This window comes from Solanum pennellii, chromosome 11 (assembly GCF_001406875.1).
Source record: "Solanum pennellii chromosome 11, SPENNV200".
Taxonomy (NCBI): domain Eukaryota; kingdom Viridiplantae; phylum Streptophyta; class Magnoliopsida; order Solanales; family Solanaceae; genus Solanum; species Solanum pennellii.
Window position 1 is genome coordinate 59,838,302 of NC_028647.1, and position 24,336 is coordinate 59,862,637.

The 24,336-nt window shown below is 37.2% G+C and overlaps 2 protein-coding genes and 1 pseudogene across 2 annotated transcripts; all 3 read left to right on the forward strand.

The window, feature by feature from the left end:
* The first annotated feature begins 3,026 nt into the window (after nt 1-3,026).
* Nucleotides 3,027-3,886, forward strand: LOC114074872. Its single transcript, XM_027912936.1, has 2 exons — nt 3,027-3,711; nt 3,811-3,886. The coding sequence occupies exons 1-2, from the start codon at nt 3,354-3,356 to the stop codon at nt 3,840-3,842; spliced, it is 390 nt and encodes a 129-aa protein (XP_027768737.1). The 5' UTR covers nt 3,027-3,353; the 3' UTR covers nt 3,843-3,886.
* A 15,875-nt stretch (nt 3,887-19,761) lies between these two features.
* LOC114074774 lies at nt 19,762-21,111 on the forward strand. Its single transcript, XM_027912748.1, has 3 exons — nt 19,762-19,945; nt 20,039-20,865; nt 21,033-21,111. Exons 1-3 carry the CDS (start codon nt 19,799-19,801, stop codon nt 21,109-21,111), a joined length of 1,053 nt encoding a protein of 350 aa, XP_027768549.1. The 5' UTR covers nt 19,762-19,798.
* On the forward strand, nt 21,082-21,835 carry LOC114074798 (annotated as a pseudogene).
* The last annotated feature ends 2,501 nt before the right edge of the window (nt 21,836-24,336 follow it).

The following is a 24,336-nucleotide window of genomic DNA, read 5'->3' on the forward strand; positions in this document are numbered from 1 at the left end:
CCCCCCCCCACCCACACACAAAAGAACTTTAAACTTTTGTTTGTTTCGAATCTTGTTTGAATGTTAGGTCTCGAGTCAAGTGTCTCGAGTCAAGTGTGTTTGGATCCTGGTTGGGAAGTTGTCTTGGCCGGTAAGTTGTCTGAGATTTCAATTTGAAAATCAAATCTTGAGTCTCGCATTCGTTTTTGGTTGTTGGGTCCTAATTTGGAAGTCGGGTCTTGATTCGAGTGTCAGAGTTGAATTTTGAATTAGTCAATCGTGTTCAAGTTCAATCGGGGTCAGGTCTTGGGTCAAATATCCACTTTTAGTTCTAATTTTGGGTTTCAGGTCGGAATTCAGGGTTAGGTTCTGGGTCAGATTTCAGAGTCAAGTTTTGAATAGGTCGTCGTGGTTGTGTTCTAGTTCAGGTTTTGGAGTCATGTCTTAGATCGATTATCAAGGTTCGTATTAGTGTCAAAGATTATTTTTCTAAAAAGTATTTTCTATTCTCTAGCTAAAAATGAAAGAATTTTTCGAAATATATTTTCTATTCACCAACCAAACATGAGAAAGTAGGTCAAAAATTCACTTGTTTTATAAGAAAATATTTTCCTTCGTACCAAGTACACCCATAATCTTAACTCTGAATAATGTACACTTTATCAAATTTATGAATTCTTAATTAGATACAAGTGTATATTTTGTCAGATACATGTATACCTAAACAAATATATATAAAAGACTAGAACAAGTAAGAATTCATTTCATAATGTTTACTGAATAAAATGTTTACATATACTTTCCTGAATACATATATTTGCAGCTATAAGAAGACAATTAATGCTGAAATCTATCTAAATACATATACTGATAGTTTGTTTGTCTTTTTAAAGCAAACAAATATAACGTCAGCCTAGCATCTTCCATAGACGAACTATAATGGCCAGAATACAATCCGAAGAAATTGTAGCTAATAATATCGTAACGAATAGGGTGTTGGGATCTTCTAAACATTCAAAACATTAGCAATGCGGCCCTGAATCAACTTGAGCGACAAGTCTCACCTGCAGCTATCTTGTTATCTTTTCAAAATTCTGTCCATCCTCTTTTTATGATGCCCTACACTTAGTGTACTCTATTTCTAATCCCCATTTTATTTCTTTTTCATTAACCAATCTCATACTCTTCATGTTGACTATGTTTGTCCTTTTGGCGAATCTCAGGGATAGTCCAGTGTTACAAAAGGCGAGCGCCTCCTCGCCTTTGGTGAGAGGCGAGGCGATGCCTCCTCGCCATTCTCCACTGCGGCGAGGCGAGATCGAAATGGTGATGTGTGGCGACGTATGGCGACATAACGGCGACAGCAAAGGCGCTGCCTTTTTAATTAAAAAAATTTAAAAATATTTGACTAACAATATTAGTCAAAATTAGGGTTTTTTTTATACTTTTGAAATTGCTGCTTTCTCCCTCTTGATTGACCTCTTTTCCCTCGCGATTGACCTCTTCTCCCTCGCGATTGACCTCTTCTCGGCTTCTCCATCGCGACTCTCTTCTCCCTCGCGACAGACTTCTCCATTTCTCCCTCACTCTCTTCTCAGTCGCGACAGACTTCTCCAGTTCTCCCTCGCGATTCTGTTCTCCAGTTCTCCCTCGCGACTCTCTTTTCAGTTCTCCCCTCGCGACTCTCTGCTGCTGCGGCCTGCGAGGTATATCGTTTTTCTCTATTCTTCTTCTTCAATTTTTTTCTGTTCTTCTTCTTCAATTTTTTTTAGTTCTGTTTTTCTCGTGTAAGCAGTGCTTACTGCTTTGTGTGATTTTTTCTTTTAAAATTATAGGCAGTCAATTAAAAAAAAATCTTTCCAGTTTCCTAATTATTTATTCCAATATTCCTAAACAGTGAATTAATTGAATTCAATAACCAATGGCGGATGCTAGCAAAAAGAGGGACATTGGATGGAATTATGGCACTCAAGGAGCGACGAAAGATTCGGTTAATTGTAATTTTTGTGGGAGTACTTTTAATGGTGGAATAACTCGACACAAACAACATTTAGTGGGTGGTTTCAAGAATGTTAAACAATGTGCCGATTGTCCATCGGAGATTAGAGAAGAAGTAAGGGCTTATATGCAAAACAAAATCGCTAATAATCCCAAATTTCAAGTGAGGTAGCCGAAAGAATATATTGATGTTGATGATCTTGATGAAATGGATGATTATGCAGAAATGATGCCTCCCTCTAAAACTCAAAAGATATCTTCTAGTGGAGGTTCATCCACCGCACGGAATGTGACGAAAGGACCTTTGAACCTCTATTTTTCACAGAAATCAACACAACAAGGAGGCTTTGAAAAAGGAGGAGGAATTGATGAAACAAAGAAAATTCTAAGAGAGCATGCGGTAAGTGCTTTTGCAATTTGGATGTATGATGCCGGGCTCCCTTTTAATTGCGTCAATCACAAATCATTCGATAAATTTATTGAGGCGGTTGGACAACATGGCCCCGGAATGAAGCCTCCTACATTCCATGAAGTTAGAGTCACTCACCTTAAAAAAAGAGGTGGATAAAGAAAAAATTGTTGATGAGCATAAAGTGCAATGGACAAAGTTTGGATGTTCCATTATGATGGACAAATGGACGGCACGAAATGGCAAAATGATCATTAATATTTTGGTGAATTCTCCAATCGATAGTGTATTTCTTGGTTCTGTTGATGCTAGCAATGAATCTACCGATTCCACCAAAATGTACCAGTTATTTGAAAGCACTATCGAAAGAATTGGACCGAAAAATGTTGTACAAATTGTCACCGATAATGATAGTGAGAATGTCAAAGCGGGAAGTATGATGATGGGTGCGTACCACACATTTATTGGATTCCATGTGCCGCTCATTGAATCAACTTGATATTTGGTGACATATTCAAGGTTAAGCCATATGCTTCCGGTAATCAACCTATCCCTTAACTTTCTTTATAGTCAATAATTCATTAGCTACTAATTAATATAATTTAATCTTTCTGTAACAGCTTTTAAGAAGGCCATCTGAATCCATTTTTACATTAGTCAAAGGCCATTGTTGTTAAACTTGATGAGAAAATTCACCAAAGAAAGAAATTTGGTGAAACCGGCCAAGACAAGATTTGCAACGGCATTCTTAACTTTGAGAGCTATGTACATACAAAGAAAAAACTCGAGAACTTTAGTCCTCTCAACCGAATGGAATTCAAGTAAATTTGCAAAGGAAACTTTGGGAAAAGAAGTTGCCAATCTTATTATTTCTGTCCACTTTTGAAATGATGTTGTTCGGGCACTTATAATTTGTGGCCCTTTGACAAAAGTGCTTCGTTTGGTGGATGGGGAGAAAAAACCACCAATGAGTTATATTTATGAAGCAATGGATAGAGCCAAAGAAGCTATTGCACATGGTTTTCGTGGAGTTAAGAAGCAATATAAGAAAGTGTATGAAATTATTGATGCAAGGTGGTCAGAACAACTCCATCGGCCTTTGCATGCTGCAGGCCATGTTTTGAACCCACAATTATATTATAAAGCTCAAGAAGAGGGAACTTTAGCAAAGACTCTGTGGACCGAGTATATTGTATGTGTTGAGAAGTTGGTCCATGATACAACAATACAAGATGCACTAGTCGCTGAGCTTCCTAAGTACAAAATGGCGGATGGACTATTTGGTTGTGGTCCGGCTAAAAGAGCTAGAGACACAAGGTCACCGGGTAAGTGGGTTGATTTAGATCTTACTTAAATTATTTGACTTATTTATAGTCATTATAAATTTATTTTATTATAGTTGAATGGTGGTCACTATTTGGTAGTGAAACACCAAACTTGCAAAAGTTTGCCATGAAAGTATTAAGCCTAACTTGTAGCTCATCCGGATGTGAGCGAAATTGGAGTGTGTTTAAACACGTAAGTAAAAATTTATATCCTAATTTTCATATTATATTATCATCAATATCAACTAGTTAATATCAATAACTTATGCACAGATTCATTCCAAAAAGAGGAATAGGCTTACACTATCGCGTCTCAATGATCTAGTGTACATTAAGTATAATAGAACATTGAAACGTCGTTATGATGCTCGTGATCTTATTGATCCAATTCGCTTGGATAACATAGATGATTTAAATGAATGGTTAGTTGGATTCCCCGAAGATCAAGATGATGAACTAGTATATGAGGATGATGATCTTACTTGGGGTAGTGTTGCTACGGCAATTGGAGCGGACAAGAGTATATATCATCTTAGGGGACTTTCTTCAAGATCAAGAGCACTTGACAAGGGCAAAGGAGTAGAAAATACATCTACAAGTTCATCTTCAAGTAGGACTCGGACACTAATTGATGAAGAATACGAGGAGGAAGAAGATGAAGAGCAATATAGTGATATAGAAGATTTTGATCTTCAAGAGTTGGATAATTTTGAAGAAGAATAGACTTTTAAAGTTTTAGTTTATTGTATTTTGAATTGTTTGGTCTTTAATGTTTTAGACATTTTAGTATCTACTATTGGTTTTTTTGAATTGAATATTTGCTAATATGTGTTATTGCTATTAAGATTTTGGATAAAATATGCAATTAAATATTTTTAATTTTTGATATTAATTGGGGCCTTGATTCAAAAAGGCAAGCGCCTCGCCGCTCGCCTCACCGCGTGGCGAGGCAGGCCCTTGTCGCCTCTCACCGTCCACAACACTGGGATAGTCTAACAGATATATTTATCAAACAAACACGATCATTAGATTTTTAGGAAAATAATTTGAATGTAAAAGGATTGAAAAATCTAGCAAATGTAAAAACAGAATGTACAAATTATTAAACCCTACCATATAAGTAGTGTATGTCTTTTTTATAACAATTCAATATACAGAGTTTCATCGGATAAGTTCACCACGTTGTATCGACTGTTATTCTTTGGACCAACTTCTTCATTTCTATGATTAGCTTCTCCGATCTCCTAATCTGCAACAAGCTATATAAGTATAACAACTTCAGTGATATGATTCCTACTGAAATGTTACGGTATATCTAAGAACACAAGTTTTAAAAGTCTTATGGCCACAAATATTAATGTTATGACATGTTTATAATCACTGGTTTCATTTCACTTTAAAACTATGTGTCTATTGAATTTTTTATGACATAAATTAAAACATGGGAGTTGCTACTTGTTTTTAGGAAAGATTAAGGATCTTATGTTGATATACAAGTCTATCTACACTAAAAACAATCTCTTAGTTATTTTAAGAAGTCTGATAAGCTTTTGGTTTTACTGGTACCAATTTTGGATTTTTGCTCATGCTCCTCGCAGCCTTAACTTATTTCTTGAAATAGATATTCAGATGCAATGTATTACTACTAAATGCATTCACTTCATAGCTAATAACCTGTTATAGATATTACTTATTTTGAGACTCATCTTCCTCAAGTGTGTTAGCATTAGTTTGAAGGTTAACCGGAATATCTTCCTCAATTACATTAGCATTAGTCTGAAGGTTAACTGGAATATCTTCTTTTTCTTCCTCAATTACATTAGCATTAGTATGAAGATTCACTCGAATATCATTCTCTTCTTTCCCTTCTTGTCTTTTTCTTATTTTCTTCTCAACTAAGGGGCCATGACTCAGATTTTCAGCAGAATGATCCAAAACATCCATAGAATCATATGATTCAATATCTTATATTGGATATTCAATTTCTGTCGTACTCATACCAAATATAGAGACATCAAAATGATCACGAGCATTATATGTAAAGATCCAAAATTTCCTGACGCTTATTGTGTAGTAGTCACTGAATTTCTTTCATCCTTTCATCAACAAAATTTGTCCTTGAGAAGGATCCACTTTGACCTCCCATGCTTTTCATGGGGAGCCTGAAGAAACAGAGGATTTAACATGTCCTAGCAATGTCTCTCTGCAAATACTGGTGGAATCCTCTATATGCAAAATATATTTGAATTCAGTATCATATGACGAAGACAGAAGTAGACCTACATAATTAGTTTCATACATCTTGGAACAGACCTACAAAATTGATAGTACACTCATGTGCATACTTTAACCTATGTTAATTGTCCCACATTAACTAAGAGATTGAGTAGTAGGTCTTGTGGATTTATTACCTCGTTAGCTACCTTCTTCTATCGAGTAAGGCTAATTATTAAATTTTACATGGCATCAAAGTATGTGACACACACACGCACGCACGCACGCCCATCACATGCACGCGCACGCATACGTGCACGTGCGCGTGCATAGTTGCACTAAAATAGAATTGAAAATCCGCAAGTGAATCAAAGATTGAAAAACTGAATTAAAGACGGAAGATGTATGAAGTACTTACGAGATGACTTAATCATCCAAGGAACAAATGATTTGGCAGAACTTTGTATGAGACATCGGTTGAAATCAACTTTCAAACTTCAAACCCTTCAACTCAAGTTCAAGAGAAACTTTCTATTCCTTTAAAATAAAAAACAAGAAACTGATGTCAAGGTTGTGGAATAATAATAATGGGTAATGAAGGATCAGGGTCAAAATCACTTACCTAAATGCTAAATCTCAAAAAATCTTTGTGAGATCGCCCACACCGAGCTCTCAGGGTTCAAAAATGGAAAAATGCAAAAGAAACCCTAATTTTGGGAAAACTTAATTATGCTCAGGCATTGCTCTTCCCAATCGCAAAGAGGAAGTTAAAGTGTCTAACTTATAATTGGGTGAACTATGAATTTTGACCCTCACGATTGTGATAAGGGCCACGTGGTCGCAATACACATGGTCTTACACTTGTGCAATTGTGATTCCAACCATGTGACTAGGAAGCACATGAAACAATGCCTATGCGACCTCAATTTCAATTTAGTCTGAAGTACTATAGTAATTTAATTTTTTGTATTTAGTATAATATAATATAATTATTAATTAGTATTTAAATAATATATATGATTATATGAGTATAAAAACGATGACACAGAAAATTTAATATCCTAAGGAATTTGAATTATTGTGTCTAGATGCATGAATTTAAATAAAATTATTATTTAATATTTAATTATTTATATATTAATATTTAATTTAGTTTAGAAATAAAAATAAGGGCAGAATGGTCATTCAACCTTTAAGTTAGGAGCTTCTCACTTATAAAAATATTCTAGATTCATTGCACGTGTGTTGTACGTGTAGGTTATGTTTTGAGATCCCTATGCACAAAATATTTTATCTTTTATGTATATTTTAGGCTTTTAACATATCAATCTGTAATTAGTATTGCACCTCGTCATACTAAGTTAATGGTGAATCTATTTATAAATTCTTATTAGGCAATCTATTAGTAAGTAATTATGCACAAATTAATTATTTGTCCTCTTAATTATGTCGTGTCATGAACTATAAGTTCCCTTTTTATTTTTAAATTCAGTGTACCATGTATTTGAATAACTTTATATACACAAAATTAATGTCTTCGGTGATAGTTTTCTTGTATTTTTCATATCGTCTCCTCTTGCACCAAACCTAAAAATTCGTCCAGTATAATTTTGATTAGCTACATGTGTGGTTTATGTTTTTTCTTGTTTGATTTCTTAGATTTTCGGTATTAATCAAATCTCACCTAATACTTTCTTATAGAGAGTATTTCTTGTGTATGTCCTTGTGCACCAATCTGGTTGTTCAGTCATGACCTGCACTTGTTTTGTTGGCATATATATTCCTTTAGATAATGCAACATATAGTTTGCCATGCGAGAAAGCATGTTATGGTAGGTACACTCCTAAATTTGATGTCGTTTGACCTTTAGTTTTATTTATTAGCATTACAAAAATATAGATGTATTTGATATTGTTTCCAAGAAAAATAGAAAGGGTATCCTTAATTTTTTTTTTGTTTGTGTTGGGGGGGGGGGTAGTTTTATTGTTGGAGTAAACTCCTGGTTTATGTCAATATTGACATGTTGTTTTTCTGCATTATAATCTTCTCGTCAAAGGCTCTACAAATCAACCATGTAACATTGCAAATGCTTTTTGAAGGGTCCAATTTTCTCCGCAACAAATGAATATCCTTGGGACACAATACATACAATAGTTCTAAACATAAAGTGAAAGACAAAAGAACATGGTTGTCAAATCCTCAATACTATAAGGACTCATCATAACTTTACTCCTTGTTTTACTATGAACTTAGCCACGGGGATGGAAGTCAATATCGATGGACCCTACATTTGATAAGAATGTAGAAAAAAACATGTATTGGTCCAAACATGTATTAGATATGATGGCTAGAATAAATCATCAGCATAAACATATCATAAGCATTAGTCAACATAAGACAATCTATAAGTATAAAAGATAACAACATGGTCATAAGTATATTTAATGAACATAAGTCATCATACTATAAGAGGAATACTTCTATATCATCACCTCTATTCATAAATATCAAGGAAGGCAATATAAACAATTGTCCAAGCTAATCATACATCATAACAAGTAAATCTCAAATTAGAATATACTTTTGATAATTCCTTGAAGTAACCTTGTTCGTCATAAACATGTTATTTCAATTAGGGACTTGTGTCACGGGGTCAAATTTTTCACCTCGTGGGACAGCAATGAAGGCTTGCACGGCTCTTCAAAACTCAGTCCAACCAAACACACAAGGAACAATAAGCAAGACAGTCCACAAACAAAGCCAGAAACAGTAAAGAAAGCAAGTAAGGAAGACAAGTCTTTGGGAGGCCAACAAGCCAATTTTCCAATATTTCTTCCAAGTCTTTACAAGAGGATATCCAAAGTATGAGATGCAAAGTATGCTATCTGATATGCTACTTAAAACAATATACAAAGGCTCCTAAGTAAGCTAAAAACACTCGGGAAGCAATTCAAAAGGAAATGTTACAAGTGGCAGCCTCTAGAAGGCTGAAAAGGGTGGCAGTTTTGCTTTTCTGCTTTATTGCCACTTGGCCAGTCTGCTGCACAAATTTTGTCTTCAAGTTATTGGCTAGACATGGTGAGCATGGCAAGTTCATCCTTGCCTACAAGCAACCCCCATCGGTTGGGAGGGAGTTTGGCAAAGCTCTTGACCCTCCGAGCTTTGATGTGATGCTGCTGCGTTGTTGGAATTGTCGGATTTTAATGTACCGCCTTGCGGGGCGGTACACGCTCCCCCACCTGAATTTGTGATGACCCCGACGCCACACAACTGCAAGTACTGGTGGATTTTGTCGCGAAACTGCCACAAGTCCTCGTATTTTTCCCAAGTTGCCTCCTCCGGTGCTGTCCCTTTCTAGTGAACTAGGAACTGCGAACTAGAGTTGTTCCAGCCCTTTCCCCGAACAAGCTGATGATCAATGATGGCCTCAAGTTGCTTGTCCACGGTAGGCGGTGTAATGAAGATTCTAGCTCTCCCGGACTGCCCCCGCTCTTCGTCTTCCACGTCTTTAAAATATGGTTTCAATTGGCTCGCATGGAAGATGGGGTGTATCTTCAAGTGATGGGGCATGTCAACCCGATATGAAATCTTGCCAGCGTTGGAAACGATCTCAAAAGGCCCCTTATATTTGCGAATCAAGTTTTGATTCACACTCCGCAATGATTTGAAATTTCCTTGGGTTGAGTTTCACCATAACTCGATCCCCAATTCGATAATCCACCGAACGCCGCTTCCGATCAGCGAACTTCTTCATCTTCCGGGCTGCCTTATCAAGATACGACCGTGCAAGGTAGACCTGCTCCTCCCAGGCTTTCGTCATATGATAGGCACCCGAGCTCTTCAAACCGACATCAACGGGCAAGGATTGGGGCGTATTTGGCTGCTGCCCCGTTGCTAACTCGAAGGGACTCCTTCCCGTCGCCTTACTTCGCTGCAAATTGTAAGAGAATTGCCTTTTGGTTGGCACTAACATAGTGCCGCAAGTAGCACTCCAAGAGCCCGTTGATCCGCTCAGTCTGCCCATCCATTTGAGGATGGAAGCTAGTCGAAAAGTGCAGTTCCGACCCCAAAAGACTGAATAATTCCCTCTAGAAAGTGCTAGTGAATCGAGGATACCGATCACTAATAATATGCTTAAGGGTGCCCCAGTACTTGACGACGTCTCGCAAAAAGATCCGGGCTGGCTCCTTAGCCTTGCAATCGGCCGTCGTGGCAGTGAATGTAGCATACTTGGAGAAGCGATCCACCACGACCATAATTGTCCCAAACCCTTCCGAGTTCGGCAAGCAAGTGATGAATTCCATCGTAACGCTGTCCCAAGGTTTTTCGGCAATGGGCAGTGGCTCAAGCAATCCGCCCGGCACCTTCGTCTCAACCTTGTCTTGTTGACAAATGAGACAAGTTCGCACATATGCCTCGACGTCGTCCCGCATCCGAGGCCAATAGTAAGAAGCCTCTATCAAGGCTAAGGTTCTCTTCTGCCCAGGGTGACCAGCCCAAGCAGAGTCGTGCCCCTCTTTGATCAATGTACGCCGAAGGTTAGCCCACTTCGGAACGTACACACGTCTGCCCGTAGTATAGAGCAGACCATCATCTACCCAGAATTTCTTCATTTTGCCTTGTTGGGCCAAGGCAAAGAGTTGTTTGGCCACTGGATCATGCTGCAAGCCTTCCCTTATTTCTCCAACAATTGAGCTGCAACTCGAGCTCACAATAGCAGCCAAAGAAGCCTTGCGACTAAGAGCGTCGGCAACCACATTTGCTTTCCCCGGCTTGTACTCCAAAGTGAAGTTGAATTCTGCTAAGAAGTCCTGCCAACGGGCTTGCTTAGCGGACAGATTCTTTTGGGACTGGAAGTACGTCGTTGCGACGTTGTCCGTCTTGACGACAAAGGGAGCACCCAATACATAGTGACGCCAAGTTCTAAGGCATTGAATTACGGCCGTCATCTCCTTCTCATGAGCCGAATACCGCCGCTCCGCCTCATTCAACTTTCTGCTCTCAAAGGCTATTGAGTGGCCCTCTTGCATTAGGACGCCACCAATAGCATAGTCTGACGCATCAGTGTGGACTTCGAACGCCTTAGAGAAATCAGGCAAAGCCAAAACAGGCTCTTCCGTCACAGCAGCCTTCAGCCTCTCGAAGGCAGCTTGGCAAGCATCCGTCCACTCCCAATCACGATTCTTTTTCAGCAAATCCGTGAGTGGGGCTGCAATGGCTGAGTAGTTGAAAATGAAGCGGCGATAATAATTGGCAAGGCCAAAGAAGGACCGCAATTCTGGTACCTTCGTTGGAGCCTCCCAATTCTTGATAGCATCCACCTTGTCGCCATCCATCCTTATCTCGCCGTGGCTGATTCTATGCCCGAGGAATTGGACAGTCGGTTGGGCGAAACTGCATTTCTTCACGCACAATCCATTGTCGCGCAAGACTTTGAACACTTCGCAAAAGTGCTCCACATGGTCCTCCATGATGTTGCTATAGACGACTATGTCGTCTAAATAAATAACCACAAACTGATCCAAGTATGGGTGGAACAGTTTGTTCATCAAAGTACAAAACGTCGCCGGTGCATTCGTCAAGCCAAAGGGCATAACCAGCCACTCGAGTGCACCATAGCGCGTCACACAAGTTGTCTTGGGTTCATCACCTTCGGCAATCCGAACTTGGTGATAACCCTTCCTCAAGTCCATCTTTGTGAACACCTTGGCCTGTCCCAATCTATCAAACAAATCATCAATCAAGGGGACGGGGTACTTGTTCTTCACCATAACCTTGTTGAGGGCCCGGTAGTCTATGCATAAAACGCAGCGTCCCGTCCTTCTTCTTTTGGAACAAAACAGGCGCACCAAATGGCGTCTTCGATGGCCTGATGTGTCCCGAATCAAGCAACTCCTTGAGATGCTTCCTCAATTCTTCCAGTTCCGGGGGCGCCATACGATAAGGCGTCATGGCAGGCGGCTTTGCCCCGGGAACCAACTCAATCTGGTGATCAACTTCCCTTCGGGGTGGCAGCCGTTGGGGAAGCTCTTCTGGCATCACGTCCTTGTTGTTGCTAAGGACCTGCTCAATGCAATGCGGTAATGGAACTGCCTCGGGACGGCCTTCGACGCTTCCAACAAGGGTAGCAAGAAAGGTTGGTTCACCTCTCTTGAAACCCTTAATAATCTGCATCGCCGATAGTTGCATCCCGTTTTGTGGTACCCGAATAAGGGGTACCACGCATGAGCCTCCGACGTCGCTGATGTGTAGCTGGTTGTGACGCGGTGAGATGAACGCATTAACTTCATACCAAAAGTCCAGCCCCAAAATAACATCAAACACATCCATAGGGGCAATGGTGAAGTCAGTCTGCCCAGCCCACTCTCCTAAGTCAATGGGGACTTTAGGAGCAAAGCCATGGACGGAAGTTGGAGTGGCATTGCCTGTCTTCAGTTTGGTGTTGCTGGCAATATAATTCAGGCCAAGATCCTTGGCCTTCTGCTCCGTCATGAAGTTATGTGTTGCACCGGTGTCCACCATAATCCGCACGTCTTTGCCATTCAACTTGGCATCGACAAACAGTGATTCCCTTGGCTTGATACTAGCCGGTTTGGCAGCCAAAACAGCAATAGAAATATGGTTAATCAAATCCATGTGGTTGAACATGCCAACATCAACGTTCTTGCCCTTGTCCGTCGCGCTATTCTGCCCCCGTTGCTCCCCGGCAGAACTTCTGGTTTGCGTCGCAGCCTTCTCTTGCTGCTTTTCGGCAGCCACCATAGCATTCAGTTTTCTCAATGACGGACAATAACGAGTAGCGTGGGTCGTCTCCCCACAAATATAACAACCTTCCCGATGAGAAGCGCCTCTCTTGCGGTCTTCCTAATTCTTTCGGAAATTGGAAGGTTGATCACGAGTGTTACCCCTCGTGTCGCTGCCCCGGTTTGTATTCGGTCTGCTTCTGCTCCTGTTGTTGTTGTCAACCTTGGGAGGAATAGTTTTTCTCCTGTTATCCCTCCCCTTTGCCGCATCTGCCCGGAAATCGTTGAGCGATTCCGCCACCACTATCGCCTCATCCACGTCATGAACTTGACGTCTTTGAAGCTCTTGCTTGGCCCAATTTTGAAGGCCATCTAGAAAGTAAAATATCAAGTCCTCACTGGTCAGGCTAGGAATTTGAAGTGTTAACTTCGTGAACTCCTTAACATAGTCCCGAATGGAGGAAGTTTGTTTCAACTCCCTCAACCTCCGACGAGCTTCGTGAACGACATTTTGAGGGTAGAACTGACGTTTGAGTTCAACTTTGAACTGCTCCCATCCGTCAATACAGAAAACCCCCTTCTCCATATCTGCCTTCTTCCGTCGCCACCACAGCATGGTTGTATCCGTTAAATACATGGCTGCCGTTCTGATTTTGGCAGCCTCATTGTGCATGTCTATATGCTCAAAATAAGCATCCATCTGCCACAAGAAATTTTCCACGTCTTGAGCACTCCTTTCCCCACGAAATTCCTTGGGTTTAGGAGCCTTAATACGTGTCTCACGGACGGTAACGGGAGTAGGAACCCCCACCTCGACAGCCTCATCAACCTGCCTTCTTAGCGCCTCCACTTCTCTTTGAAGGAAAGAGATGGCCTCGTTGAGCTTGAGTTCGAGGGTGGACAAACCCTCTTTTTGAACGTCCTCAAGCTCAACAAGGTTGTTCTTCACCTCGTCCAGCCCTTCAATGGCTACGGATTCGAGGGAACTAAAGTTGTTTTCAACAACAACAATCCTCCTGTTTAAGGCCAACAACCCCACCTCAACTCCGATGATTCTCTCATCGAGTTGGCTGTTGTCCGCACCTTCCTCCTCTTCAACAGCAGCTCTACCACCAAGAGAAGGGTTACAAGAAGGTTCTCTTACCTTGCTCTTGTCACGTTTCTTGGAAGGTTCCCTCCGAACTTCTGGCTCCTTGTCTTGAACAACCTCCTCATTCCGTTGAGACTTCGACCTCATGCTTCAACTGATGCTCTGATACCACTTGTCACGGGGTCAAATTTTTCACCTCGTGGGACAGTAATGAAGGCTTGCACGGCTCTTCAAAACTCAATCCAACCAAACAAACAAGGAACAATAAGCAAGACAGTCCACAAACAAAACCACAAACAGTAAAGAAAGCAAGTAAGGAAGACAAGTCTTTGGGAGGCCAACAAGCCAATTTCCAATATTTCTTCCAAGTCTTTACAAGAGGATATCCAAAGTATGAGATGCAAAGTATGCTATCTGATATTCTACTTAAAACAATATACAAAGGCTCCTAAGTAAGCTAAAAACGTTTGGGAAGCAATTCAAAAGGAAATGTTACAAGTGGCAGCCTCTAGAAGGCTGAAAAGGGTGGCAGTTTTGCTTTTCTGCTTTATTGCCACTTGGCCAGTCTGCTGCACAGATTTTGTCTTCAAGTTATTGGCTAGACATGGTGAGCATGGCAAGTTCATCCTTGCCTACAAGAAACCCCCATCGGTTGGGAGGGAGTTTGGCAAGGCTCTTGACCCTCCGAGCTTTGATGTGATGCTGCTGCGTTGTTGGAATTGTCGAATTTAATGTACCGCCTTGCGGGGCGGTACACTTGTCCCTCTTTAGCTAAATTTACTATTCATGTAAGAATACTTCTTTATTAATTAAATACAAGTTATTACACATCAATGATTGTAATTTACCAATTCAAAGTCATCAAGGAAATCACAACATTATGCTAAACTAAGTTACCATGGAAACCACCTTACTTATGCAAGTCCAAACTACTCAAAGAAGGGGACTATTGTTCAATCCATGCTACCAATGATATGGTGTGGCTTCACCGAGTCAAGCTACCATGAGAAGAACTCTATTGTGCTAGTTCAAGCTAACCATTGGAATCAAGTTTGAAAGGAACCCATGACTTTTGAGTCAAACCCTAACAATTGGGGATTTCTATCTTTTGCAATTGGATTTTGAAGGAACTCCATAGTAAGTTTATTAGTCTACGTGGCATGAGTGGAACTCTATTGGCTTATGTGGCATGCCATGTGACATCCACATGACATCTAAGTGGCATTTAACGGATTCTTTTAATGAGAAGGATATTTTTGATCCTATAGTTTGACGGTAAGGGTATATATGAGCCGTAATATACTTCAAAGGTATATTTAAGCTATTTCTGATAGTTCAAGAATATTTTTGACCCTTTTTCGTTTTTATAAAATTCTCCTTTTTTGACATTTCTCTACATATATATTAACTTAAAAATAAATCAATAAAATGTCTCCTATGTGAAAATATAGCCCACGTAGCAAAAATAAATGATAATCTTTTTTTATCATTCTTGAATGCTCATAAGTATTTACAGTTAATTAAGAAAACCTTTATATTTTCATTTTCTCCTATCTAGTAAATAAAGGGAGAAATTGATCTTACAAACTTAATAAAAAATTTAAAATTGTCATTTCCTAAATTTAATTTCATTATTTGTCTTTTTCAAACTAATTAAGAAATATCTCCTTTTTCATTATATTTTACATTTTTGTATATATTAAAAGTTTTTATCTTTATAAGCTATATTTTCATAATCTCTATAACTCCTCGTAATCCTTAAATTTTTAATCTATATAATTCCTTAGAACCCCCAAATTTTAAATGTATCAACTTATGATAACTTAATGTGTTTCTTAATTAATATATCAATTAAGTAATAAAAAATAAAATTATTTGATCCATTTAAACTATTATCTCTTTCTTATATTAATGTCTTTTTTATTTATCATTTTTCAAAACATTTGCTTTATTATTTTTACATCCATAACTCATTTATTTAATTTTTATTCATAATAATATTTATAACGTTCATATTTTTTACCTTTTCATATTCATAACCCTTATATACCAAAGGTAAAAGTTAAGACACCTTATGACATTTCTCCATTTTTATCAATATAAGTTTATAATTTTTATTTCATGAAATTCTATTCAAAGCTTTCCTTAATTTTCACTAAAGTATCATACTCATGCTTATGTTTGACTGAAAAAGAAGAAGAAAACTCTCATATAGTGATAGGCTTGTGAAATTGATATCAACAAAAAATTGAACATTATGTATTGATTTCATTTTTCATTTTATATTTTTAATGATTAAAATCGTAATGATATGTGTATTGTATATTTCTGAATGTATCTCTGTGATATACCTTTTAGGTTTAATTTTTATATGAATTTGTGATTGTTGTAACTCTATAAATTTATATTGTTGTTTATCTTTTTACTTTAAATTGCATTAATAAATATTGTGTTCTGCACTGCTAATGATCACATGTAATTTTTTTAAATGTTTTTTTCACTATGAATTTTGTACCTGTGCACATTTATAAAAAGGTGTAATATATATATATATATGGAGAAACAATATTAGATACAAACATCATTATGTATAAACTACCTCTTTTATTTATGTCGTATTTATTAAATTATTCATGTTTTTAATGATCGTATGAAATGTGGATGAGTTCACTAATATTAGATAGCTTTCCAATGAAAGAATAAATGTCTTTTTTTTTGTTTTGTTTTTTTGCAGTAAGACACATATGGTTGAAATTTTAGTCAATTTTTTTTTATATAAACTCGTGTGATATAAATATACACGATTATACATTATTTCTTCAATATATACATCACATATACATTTTTATTTAGATATTTTTTTTGGATGTACATTAGACGTTAAATGACATGGCACATAAGTTAAATGAAAAAAAAGCCAATAAAATCATGCCACATGTCAAAATGCCATAAGATGTCAAGTCAAATTAAAATTCAAGGGCATTACTTTTATAAGACATGTACGTTGCGATCTCAATCAATCCTAATATTAACTTAAAGGCTTAAGTCATCAACAACAACTTAAAGTTATTCTTATATTTGACTTAAACACGTCAATTAAGACTTGTATCTATTGAAAACCTTATTTATTCGAAAGTCATTCCTATTAAATACAAAAAGCTGACATGACAAAAAAAGTTTATTCCACCCCCCTTAAGCGCGTTAAATAGTTGTATAATATTTTTTTTATTTTCCAACTTATAAAACTAATTATAAAAAAAAGTCTTTTTTAAAAAGAGTTGCAGTTCGATCGTTATGAAAAAGTGCATGATCTGAATGCTATTTCTACTAGCTTCCTACAACCAGTTCTCAGATTCTTCTGATGTGGTAAGATATTAAAGATTTTATCTTCAAAAATCATTGTTATCCTAACCAGTATAACAAAATCTTGAATACAATATGCTCTTTGATCATATGAACTACTCAACTTTGATCATATTTTTTTTCATTTATATTTTCAAAAATAATATGTGGTACAAATAATAATAATAATAATAATAATAATAATAATAATAAAAAGAAAATGATTTGGTGTAATACTATTCACGCACTAAAATAATGTAAGAATTGATATTATTTATCTTATCTACTATCATCAATTATATGTTATATTTGCATCTTGTGCGTTTTCTGTGCATTATACGTGTATTTCTAGTTAATTATGTAGTAATTTTTTTTAAAAATATCACATATATGTTGAATGAAATAATTAATAGCTTATAAAGTTAAAATTTAGTAAAGAGTACAAGCATATTCAACAAAACTAGTATTGTACATTGAATGTGCATCTCATGCGCATTATACGTGCATCTTTTCTCAATTAATAATTTATATTTGGCCAAATACATATGCATGTCCCTAAAGTTGTTCGCGCTTTTCCCCAGGTACCTCAACTAACCAAGATTCCTATTAAATCCTTTAACCCCCTATAATTTGATCCTTTTAAATATTCTTGGCTGATATGGAGCCAAATTTCAATAAATTATTTTTGGTAATTAGGAGCGTGAGATGAACCTTCCCCACGTGGAAATTTTGACCAATACACTCCAACCCAATTACACGTCAGTGCCACATATTAAGTCATCAAACCTAAAAATCAATTTCCCCCAAAAACACTTCTAACCCGTTTCTAAACGAGAAAACCCTAAGAATCTCTCCCTTTCAATGACTTTTACAGCTGAAAATCTTAGATTTTAAAGTGATTTCGAGTGTTTTGTTGAAGGAATCATCGAAGATTGCAGACGATTTTGGAGTTCATTCGCGATTTTCGAGTTGACGAGTGTGAGATAAGTTCATTCCCTAATTTCTATGTAATTTTTATTGTTGTAGTGGTTGTGTGTTTTTAATATATGTGTTTAGCTTGTGTTTTTATTGATATATATTGGGTTTTAGTATCAATGTGGTTGTTGTTGTTAATATCTGGATAAAGTTAGGGTTTTTTGGTTTTTATTGTTCATAACGTGTCAGAAAAATTTGGGGCCTTGTTTCAGGGAATCTTATGGACGCCATTATTATAACTCGTTTTCATCATGGTGGTAAGTTTATTTAGGACAAAATTGGAATTACTTATAAAGGGGAAGTCGAGGTGGAATATGTTAATATCGACAAGGACCACTTCTCAATAATCGAGTTACTTTTTTACACTAAACAATTGGGGTATATTACTGTTGGTGGGTTCTGTGTTAAAGACCCCACAAAAAATGGCTTTATTGAGGTGGACACTGATTTAACATTAGTAAATCTCATCAAAGACCTAAAAGATGGTGACTTTTTAGACATTTATGTAAAGCATGTGGTGGATGATGTAGAAGTGGTCACAACGGGTTTGCTTTGTGGGTCTGTCGTTGAAGAAGACTTAGAAGATATAAATGTGACTGCAAGTGAAGGGTTGAATCATGAGGCTGAATCTGAAAATGTTAATGTGGAAGTTGAGCCAGGGGATATATCAGATCTAGATGTGGAATGGACTGAATCAAATGAAGAAAGTAGTGATGACTCTTAAGAGGATGCTATTCCTGATGTGGATGACTCTGAGGTTGATGAAGAATTAAGATCTCTTAGAAATGAAAGGAGAAACAAAGTGAAAAAGAAAAAACCTACTCAAACTGAGGAAATAAAGCTTGGAACAGCTGGTGTTGATAGAGGCTTTGAAGACATAGGAAGGAATAAGGTTGCTAGATACACTGGAAGACTAGGGGTGATGAGCAATATATAGATAGCTCAGAATTGGACAGTGAAGACAGTAGGGATGAATTGGATTCAGAATTTGTGAAGGGTGTTGATTTACCAAGAAGAAGAAAAAGTAAAAAGGTAAGATTTGATCCTGATTGTGTTGTAGCAATTTTTGAGCTTGGTATGGTATTTGAAAGTGCTGAACAATTTAGAAAAGCTGTTGCAGACTATTCTTGTCAATATAAAACTAGGTTAAAATTGAAGCCTAATGACAAAAAAGAGTTAGAGTTAAATGTGAGGACAAGAAATGTAAATGGTTGTTGTTTGCTAGTATAGATAAAGATTCTGGTGATTTTGTTGTCAAAAATTATTATCCTGTGCATGTATGTCCTCAATCGACCAAGAACAAGTTGTGTACATCTAAGTTTGTTGCAGAAAAGTTCAAGGATGAAATTACTTGTCAACCATATATAAGATTATGGGAAATTCAGGAATTGGTGAGAAAAAAATTTGGGTTGTATGTTGGAAGAACTGTTTGTCATAGGGCAAAAAAAAAGGATTACCAAGGAGTTCTTAGGTGATTGGAAGATGAAATTTTCAAGATTGTGTGATTATGCAGACATGATTAAATATACTAATCCTGGTACTTCCTGTTGGGTGAGGACAGATAGAGAGTCTCAGCCAGGAAAAACTTTGTTTGTTTACTTCTATGTTTGCTTTGATGCATTGAAGAGGGTTTGGTTGGAAGGATGCAGAAAAATTATTGGTTTTGATGGATGTTTTTTGAAGGGTTCTTGCAAGGGAGAATTGTTGGTTGCTGTTGGTAGAAATGGAAATCAACAGATGTTTCCAATCGCATGGGCTGTTGTTGACACAGAGACAAAACATAGTTGGAGTTTTTTTTCTCAAGTACTTGATAGAAGATCTGAACTTAGGCACAGGACATGGACTGACTGTTATGTCAGATATGCAGAAGGTTAGATGGTTTTTGTATTGTATCTTGTTCTATTATTTTTCTTCTTGTGTTGCTAATACTTTTTAATGTTTGTGCTACAATTGTTTACATAGGGGCCTTGTACCAGCTTTATGTGAGTTGCTACCAGATAGTGAGCAGAGAAGGTGTGCTAGACATATCTGGTCCAACTGGCATCAATTATGGAGTGGTGAAGAAAGAAGGAAACAGTTCTGGAGATGTGCTAAGTCAAGTTTTGAAGTGAAATTTGAAGATGAGATGGATAAACTCAACAAATTAGGTAATAAAATTTGTGAGGACTTGTTGCATTATGAAAAAACTACTTGGTGCAAAGCATATTTTAAAGAGCATTCTAAGTGTGACATTGTTGAAAACAATATGTGTGAAACTTTTAATTCTTGGATACTAGTTGCTAGACATAAGGCTATCATAACTATGTTAGAGGAGATTAGGCACAAGATAATGGACAGAAATATTGCAATGAGGCAATTTGCTGAAACTTGGATCTCAGATATCTCTCCTATGGCTAGACTAGTACTAAAAGAGAACAAAGATCTTGCTAGATTTTTTGAAGTTAGATTCAATGGTGATATTGGGTATGAAATCTTAGATGGTCAATACAGACATATTGTTGATATAAGGAAGAAGACATGTACATGTAGAACATGGCAATTGAGGGGCATACCATGTCAACATGATGTGCTTGCATATCAGCACAATGACATAGAACCTGAACATAAAGTGGTATATTGGTATAGGAAAGAGACTTTTTTGAAGGCTTATAACCATTTTCTACAGCCACTACCAAACATGAAAATGTGGCCTCACACTAGTGGTGTAGTGATTGAACCTCCTGAACCAAAAGTCATGCCTGGTAGGCCACCAAAGTGCAGAAGAAAGGCAAAGAATGAGCCTAGAAAAAAGTATGGAAAGTTATCCAAAAGAGGAGTAAAAATGACATGTTCCCTGTGTCATCAAGTAGGCCACAACAAAAAATCTTGTCCAACATTTAAGTTATTATTCTCTTCTAATACATTTACAATAAGCTTCAATTATTTACAATAATCAATTATTATTACTGTATTAATAGGCTGAAAAGGGACAACCTTGAGGCTACCCAAACAGGAAACCAAGCTCAATCCAACCACCAATGTCTAGCCAACCATTAAGCTCAATCCAGCCACCATTGTTTAGCCAACCATCAAGCTCAAGCCAGACACCATTGTTTAGCCAACCATCAAGTTCAAGCCAGCCACCACTTTTTAGTAGACCATCAAGCTCAAGTCAGCCACCAGTATTCAATCATTAAGGCAGTTCTATGTGTTTTGATTCTTCAGCTGTTAGAAGAGAGCAACAACCTGCTAAAAGCAGAGGCACATGCAGAGGACGAGGCACTGGGAGAGGTACTGATAGAGGAACTGGTAGAGGCACTGGGAGAGGTACTGGCACTGCCAGAGAAATTGGAAGAGGCACTGGTAGAGACATTGGAGGTGTATTCAGTCAGCAACCTGATCAACCAAGGGCTGTGGAAGCTTCAATATCAACAGGAAGACAAAAGAGGACCAAGACTATAGGATTTGGCATCTATACAAATGCAAGTGGTAGTCAAATCCGAGAGTTTATAAGGATGCATCTCCAACAAATATTGATATTGGTTATAAGCCTCGAGGACTCAAGTGGAATGGTGGAGATGCTGTCAGTGGTTCACAGTTGCAACGTATCACTCAGTCAAGGAAAAACAAGCGTGGAACATCTAGTGCACCAAAGAATGCCTAATTTATGTAGAAAAGTTACTTTTTGGTTGTGTAATTAGCAGCAGAAATTTGTATTGACTGCTTTGAAACTTGGAGCTCACTAGAGAAAATTAATGGCATGAATGATCAATTTTTACTGCTTTTGTGGCACAAATTATCTTCATTCCTTCAATTAAATCATTACAATAAAAACACAAGGCATTTACAATAGATAAATCGATCAAAATTGCCCATAAAGAACACTAGAATCTACCATACATACTTTTATGAAGGAATCTAATAGAAGACAAATGAATCAACTAAGATTATTTTGTTACACAAATCCAAGTAGCCAATATCACCCCTACGATGATGCATATCACCAATACTTTTCTTGATCGATTCCTCTTCAATTCATATGTTTTGACTCTTTTCAACAAACCCCATATCACCCTCCTAGCTTGAGCAGGCATTTCATCATCATACTATCGAAAATATCCACATCCATCTCGTGCCTACAAAATTAAAGAAAAAATTGAATTATAAATAAGGTGATTCTTTACTATATTGGACAAAAAAAATGAATTTGATTTACCTTTGAAGTTTTGCGACAAAGGAACCTACGTCCAGGATTGAATTGCGTCCATGATGTCTTCATTTCCACAACGTTCCCACATTGACATAGTACCTTCGCAGTTGAAGAAGAAGAAATCGATGAAGAAGATAAATTCGACATTGGAACTTGATGATTAAGAAGAAATCAATGAAAAAGAGATATAAGATAATGAGCTAAAGAGGAGAAATAATGATGAAGAGAAACAAAAGAGGAGAAATAAGGGAAGAATGGGAGAAATTAGGGTTAAAAGGGGAAGAAGATCGTTGGTGGGTGGTTCAAGATCCACATCAGCGCTTTTAAAGCGTCTGCACGCGCTTAAAGGACGTGAGATTACGTTTGGCTCCACATCAACCAAGAATATTTAAAAGGATCAAATTATAGGGGGTTAAAGGATTTAATAGGAATCTTGGTTAGTTGAGGTACCTGAGGGGAAAAGCGTGAACAACTTTAGGGACCTGCGTATGTATTTGGCCTTTATATTTTTGGCATAACCAATATCTCATGAAACGTCAAATACCTAGATGCATGTACCACATGATCACAAATTTATCTTCTTATGATATCCATGAACACTAATAGGTATGAGTGGGTTTACATTCATTACTTTAAAGTTGTATCGTGGTGGAGCCTTATTGTATGAAGGTGATAAAGCAAGATATGTGGGTGGGTTAGTGAGTGAATATTATGATATTGATGTGGATACAATATCATATTTTGAGATTAAAGACTACATTAAAGAACTAGGGTATAGCCCAAATTGCAAATTTAGTGTCCGGCCACCTAATAGTTGCATCTTAGGAGATATTGACAATGATGATATTCTCTTAGCAATGTGTAGTTGTTTGCAAAGTGGGTCTGTTTCGAAAGTATATATTTGTCCACATGCCTAGTGAGGAATCTGGTGCAACTTTTAATAAAGTTGGGACCACTGAGGCTAGTGGATATAATGAAGTAGGTGAGGCTGCTTTTAATGGGGTAGATATAACTATAAATACTACTCAAATATTCCTTCTACTTCAAATCCAACAGCTCCAAATAGTGATCCATCAAATTCTGAAGATAGTGAATACTCTGTAAAAGTATCTGATGAGTCAACTGAAGAGAGTGATGATTCTGAAGATAGTGAAATACTTGAAGATGATCAATATGGAAGTGATGTTCATGAGGAGTTAATTAAACTGAGGGCTGAGAAAAGATCTTTTCTGAGAAGGAGAAAAAGAAGGGAAAGAATTCCTGCAAATATTGAAGAAGTAGCATGTGGTAATGCTAGAGCAGATCTTGGGTTTGATGAGACAACTATCAATAGATGTACTTTAGAAGGAAGGTTGGGGGGTGATGAACCATATTATGCAAGTTCTGATGCTTGTAGTTTTAAAACTGACACAGATGATAGTTGTCTAGAGGAAGGTGAAAAAATGAAGCTGAAACTGCCTAACACAAAAAGGAAAAAACATACCATGGAGAGAGTCAGATTTGATCCCAACATTAAGAAGATTGTGTGACAATTGGATATGGTTTTTTAAAGTGTAAAAGAGTTTAGATTGGCAGTCACTAAGTATGCAAATTCAGAGAGGGGTTCAGATTGAAAAGTGTGTGATTGAGCCAAATAGAGTAAGGGTGAGATGTTGCAAGGTAAATTGCAAATGGTTGTTATATGCAAGTTTGGACAAGAAGACTGTTAGGTTATTAGCATTTTAATATTCATATTTAACATATTAAATTGCTTTATTTTGGAGTTATAAGAAAACATTGGAATGGATAACTTCTACATCATCCATTAGCATTGGTTGTCCATTACTTTATTTCATTCTTAATACCTCCATTACTCTTTGTAACCTATGTAACATATGCAACTCCTATTGTAACCTATGTAACCTATGTAACCTATGTAACTCCTATTGTAACCTATGTAACCTATGTAACTCCTATTGTAACCTATGAAACTCCTAAGGCCATTATCTTCACTATTTACTACCTCCATTATCTTCCTATTTATTGCTAGGAAGACTTCTTGTAGTATAAATAGTGGTGGTCTTCATTTGGTT

Coding starts and splice junctions, on each gene's coding strand:
- LOC114074872 (XM_027912936.1), top strand. CDS start 3,354: ATGAGTTATATTTATGAAGCAATGGATAGAGCCAAAGAAGCTATTGCA. Junction 3,712..3,810: donor TAGAGACACAAGGTCACCGG/GTAAGTGGGTTG, acceptor ACTATTTGGTAG/TGAAACACCAAACTTGCAAA.
- LOC114074774 (XM_027912748.1), top strand. CDS start 19,799: ATGGAAATCAACAGATGTTTCCAATCGCATGGGCTGTTGTTGACACAG. Junction 19,946..20,038: donor TTATGTCAGATATGCAGAAG/GTTAGATGGTTT, acceptor TGTTTACATAGG/GGCCTTGTACCAGCTTTATG. Junction 20,866..21,032: donor AAGAATGAGCCTAGAAAAAA/GTATGGAAAGTT, acceptor CTGTATTAATAG/GCTGAAAAGGGACAACCTTG.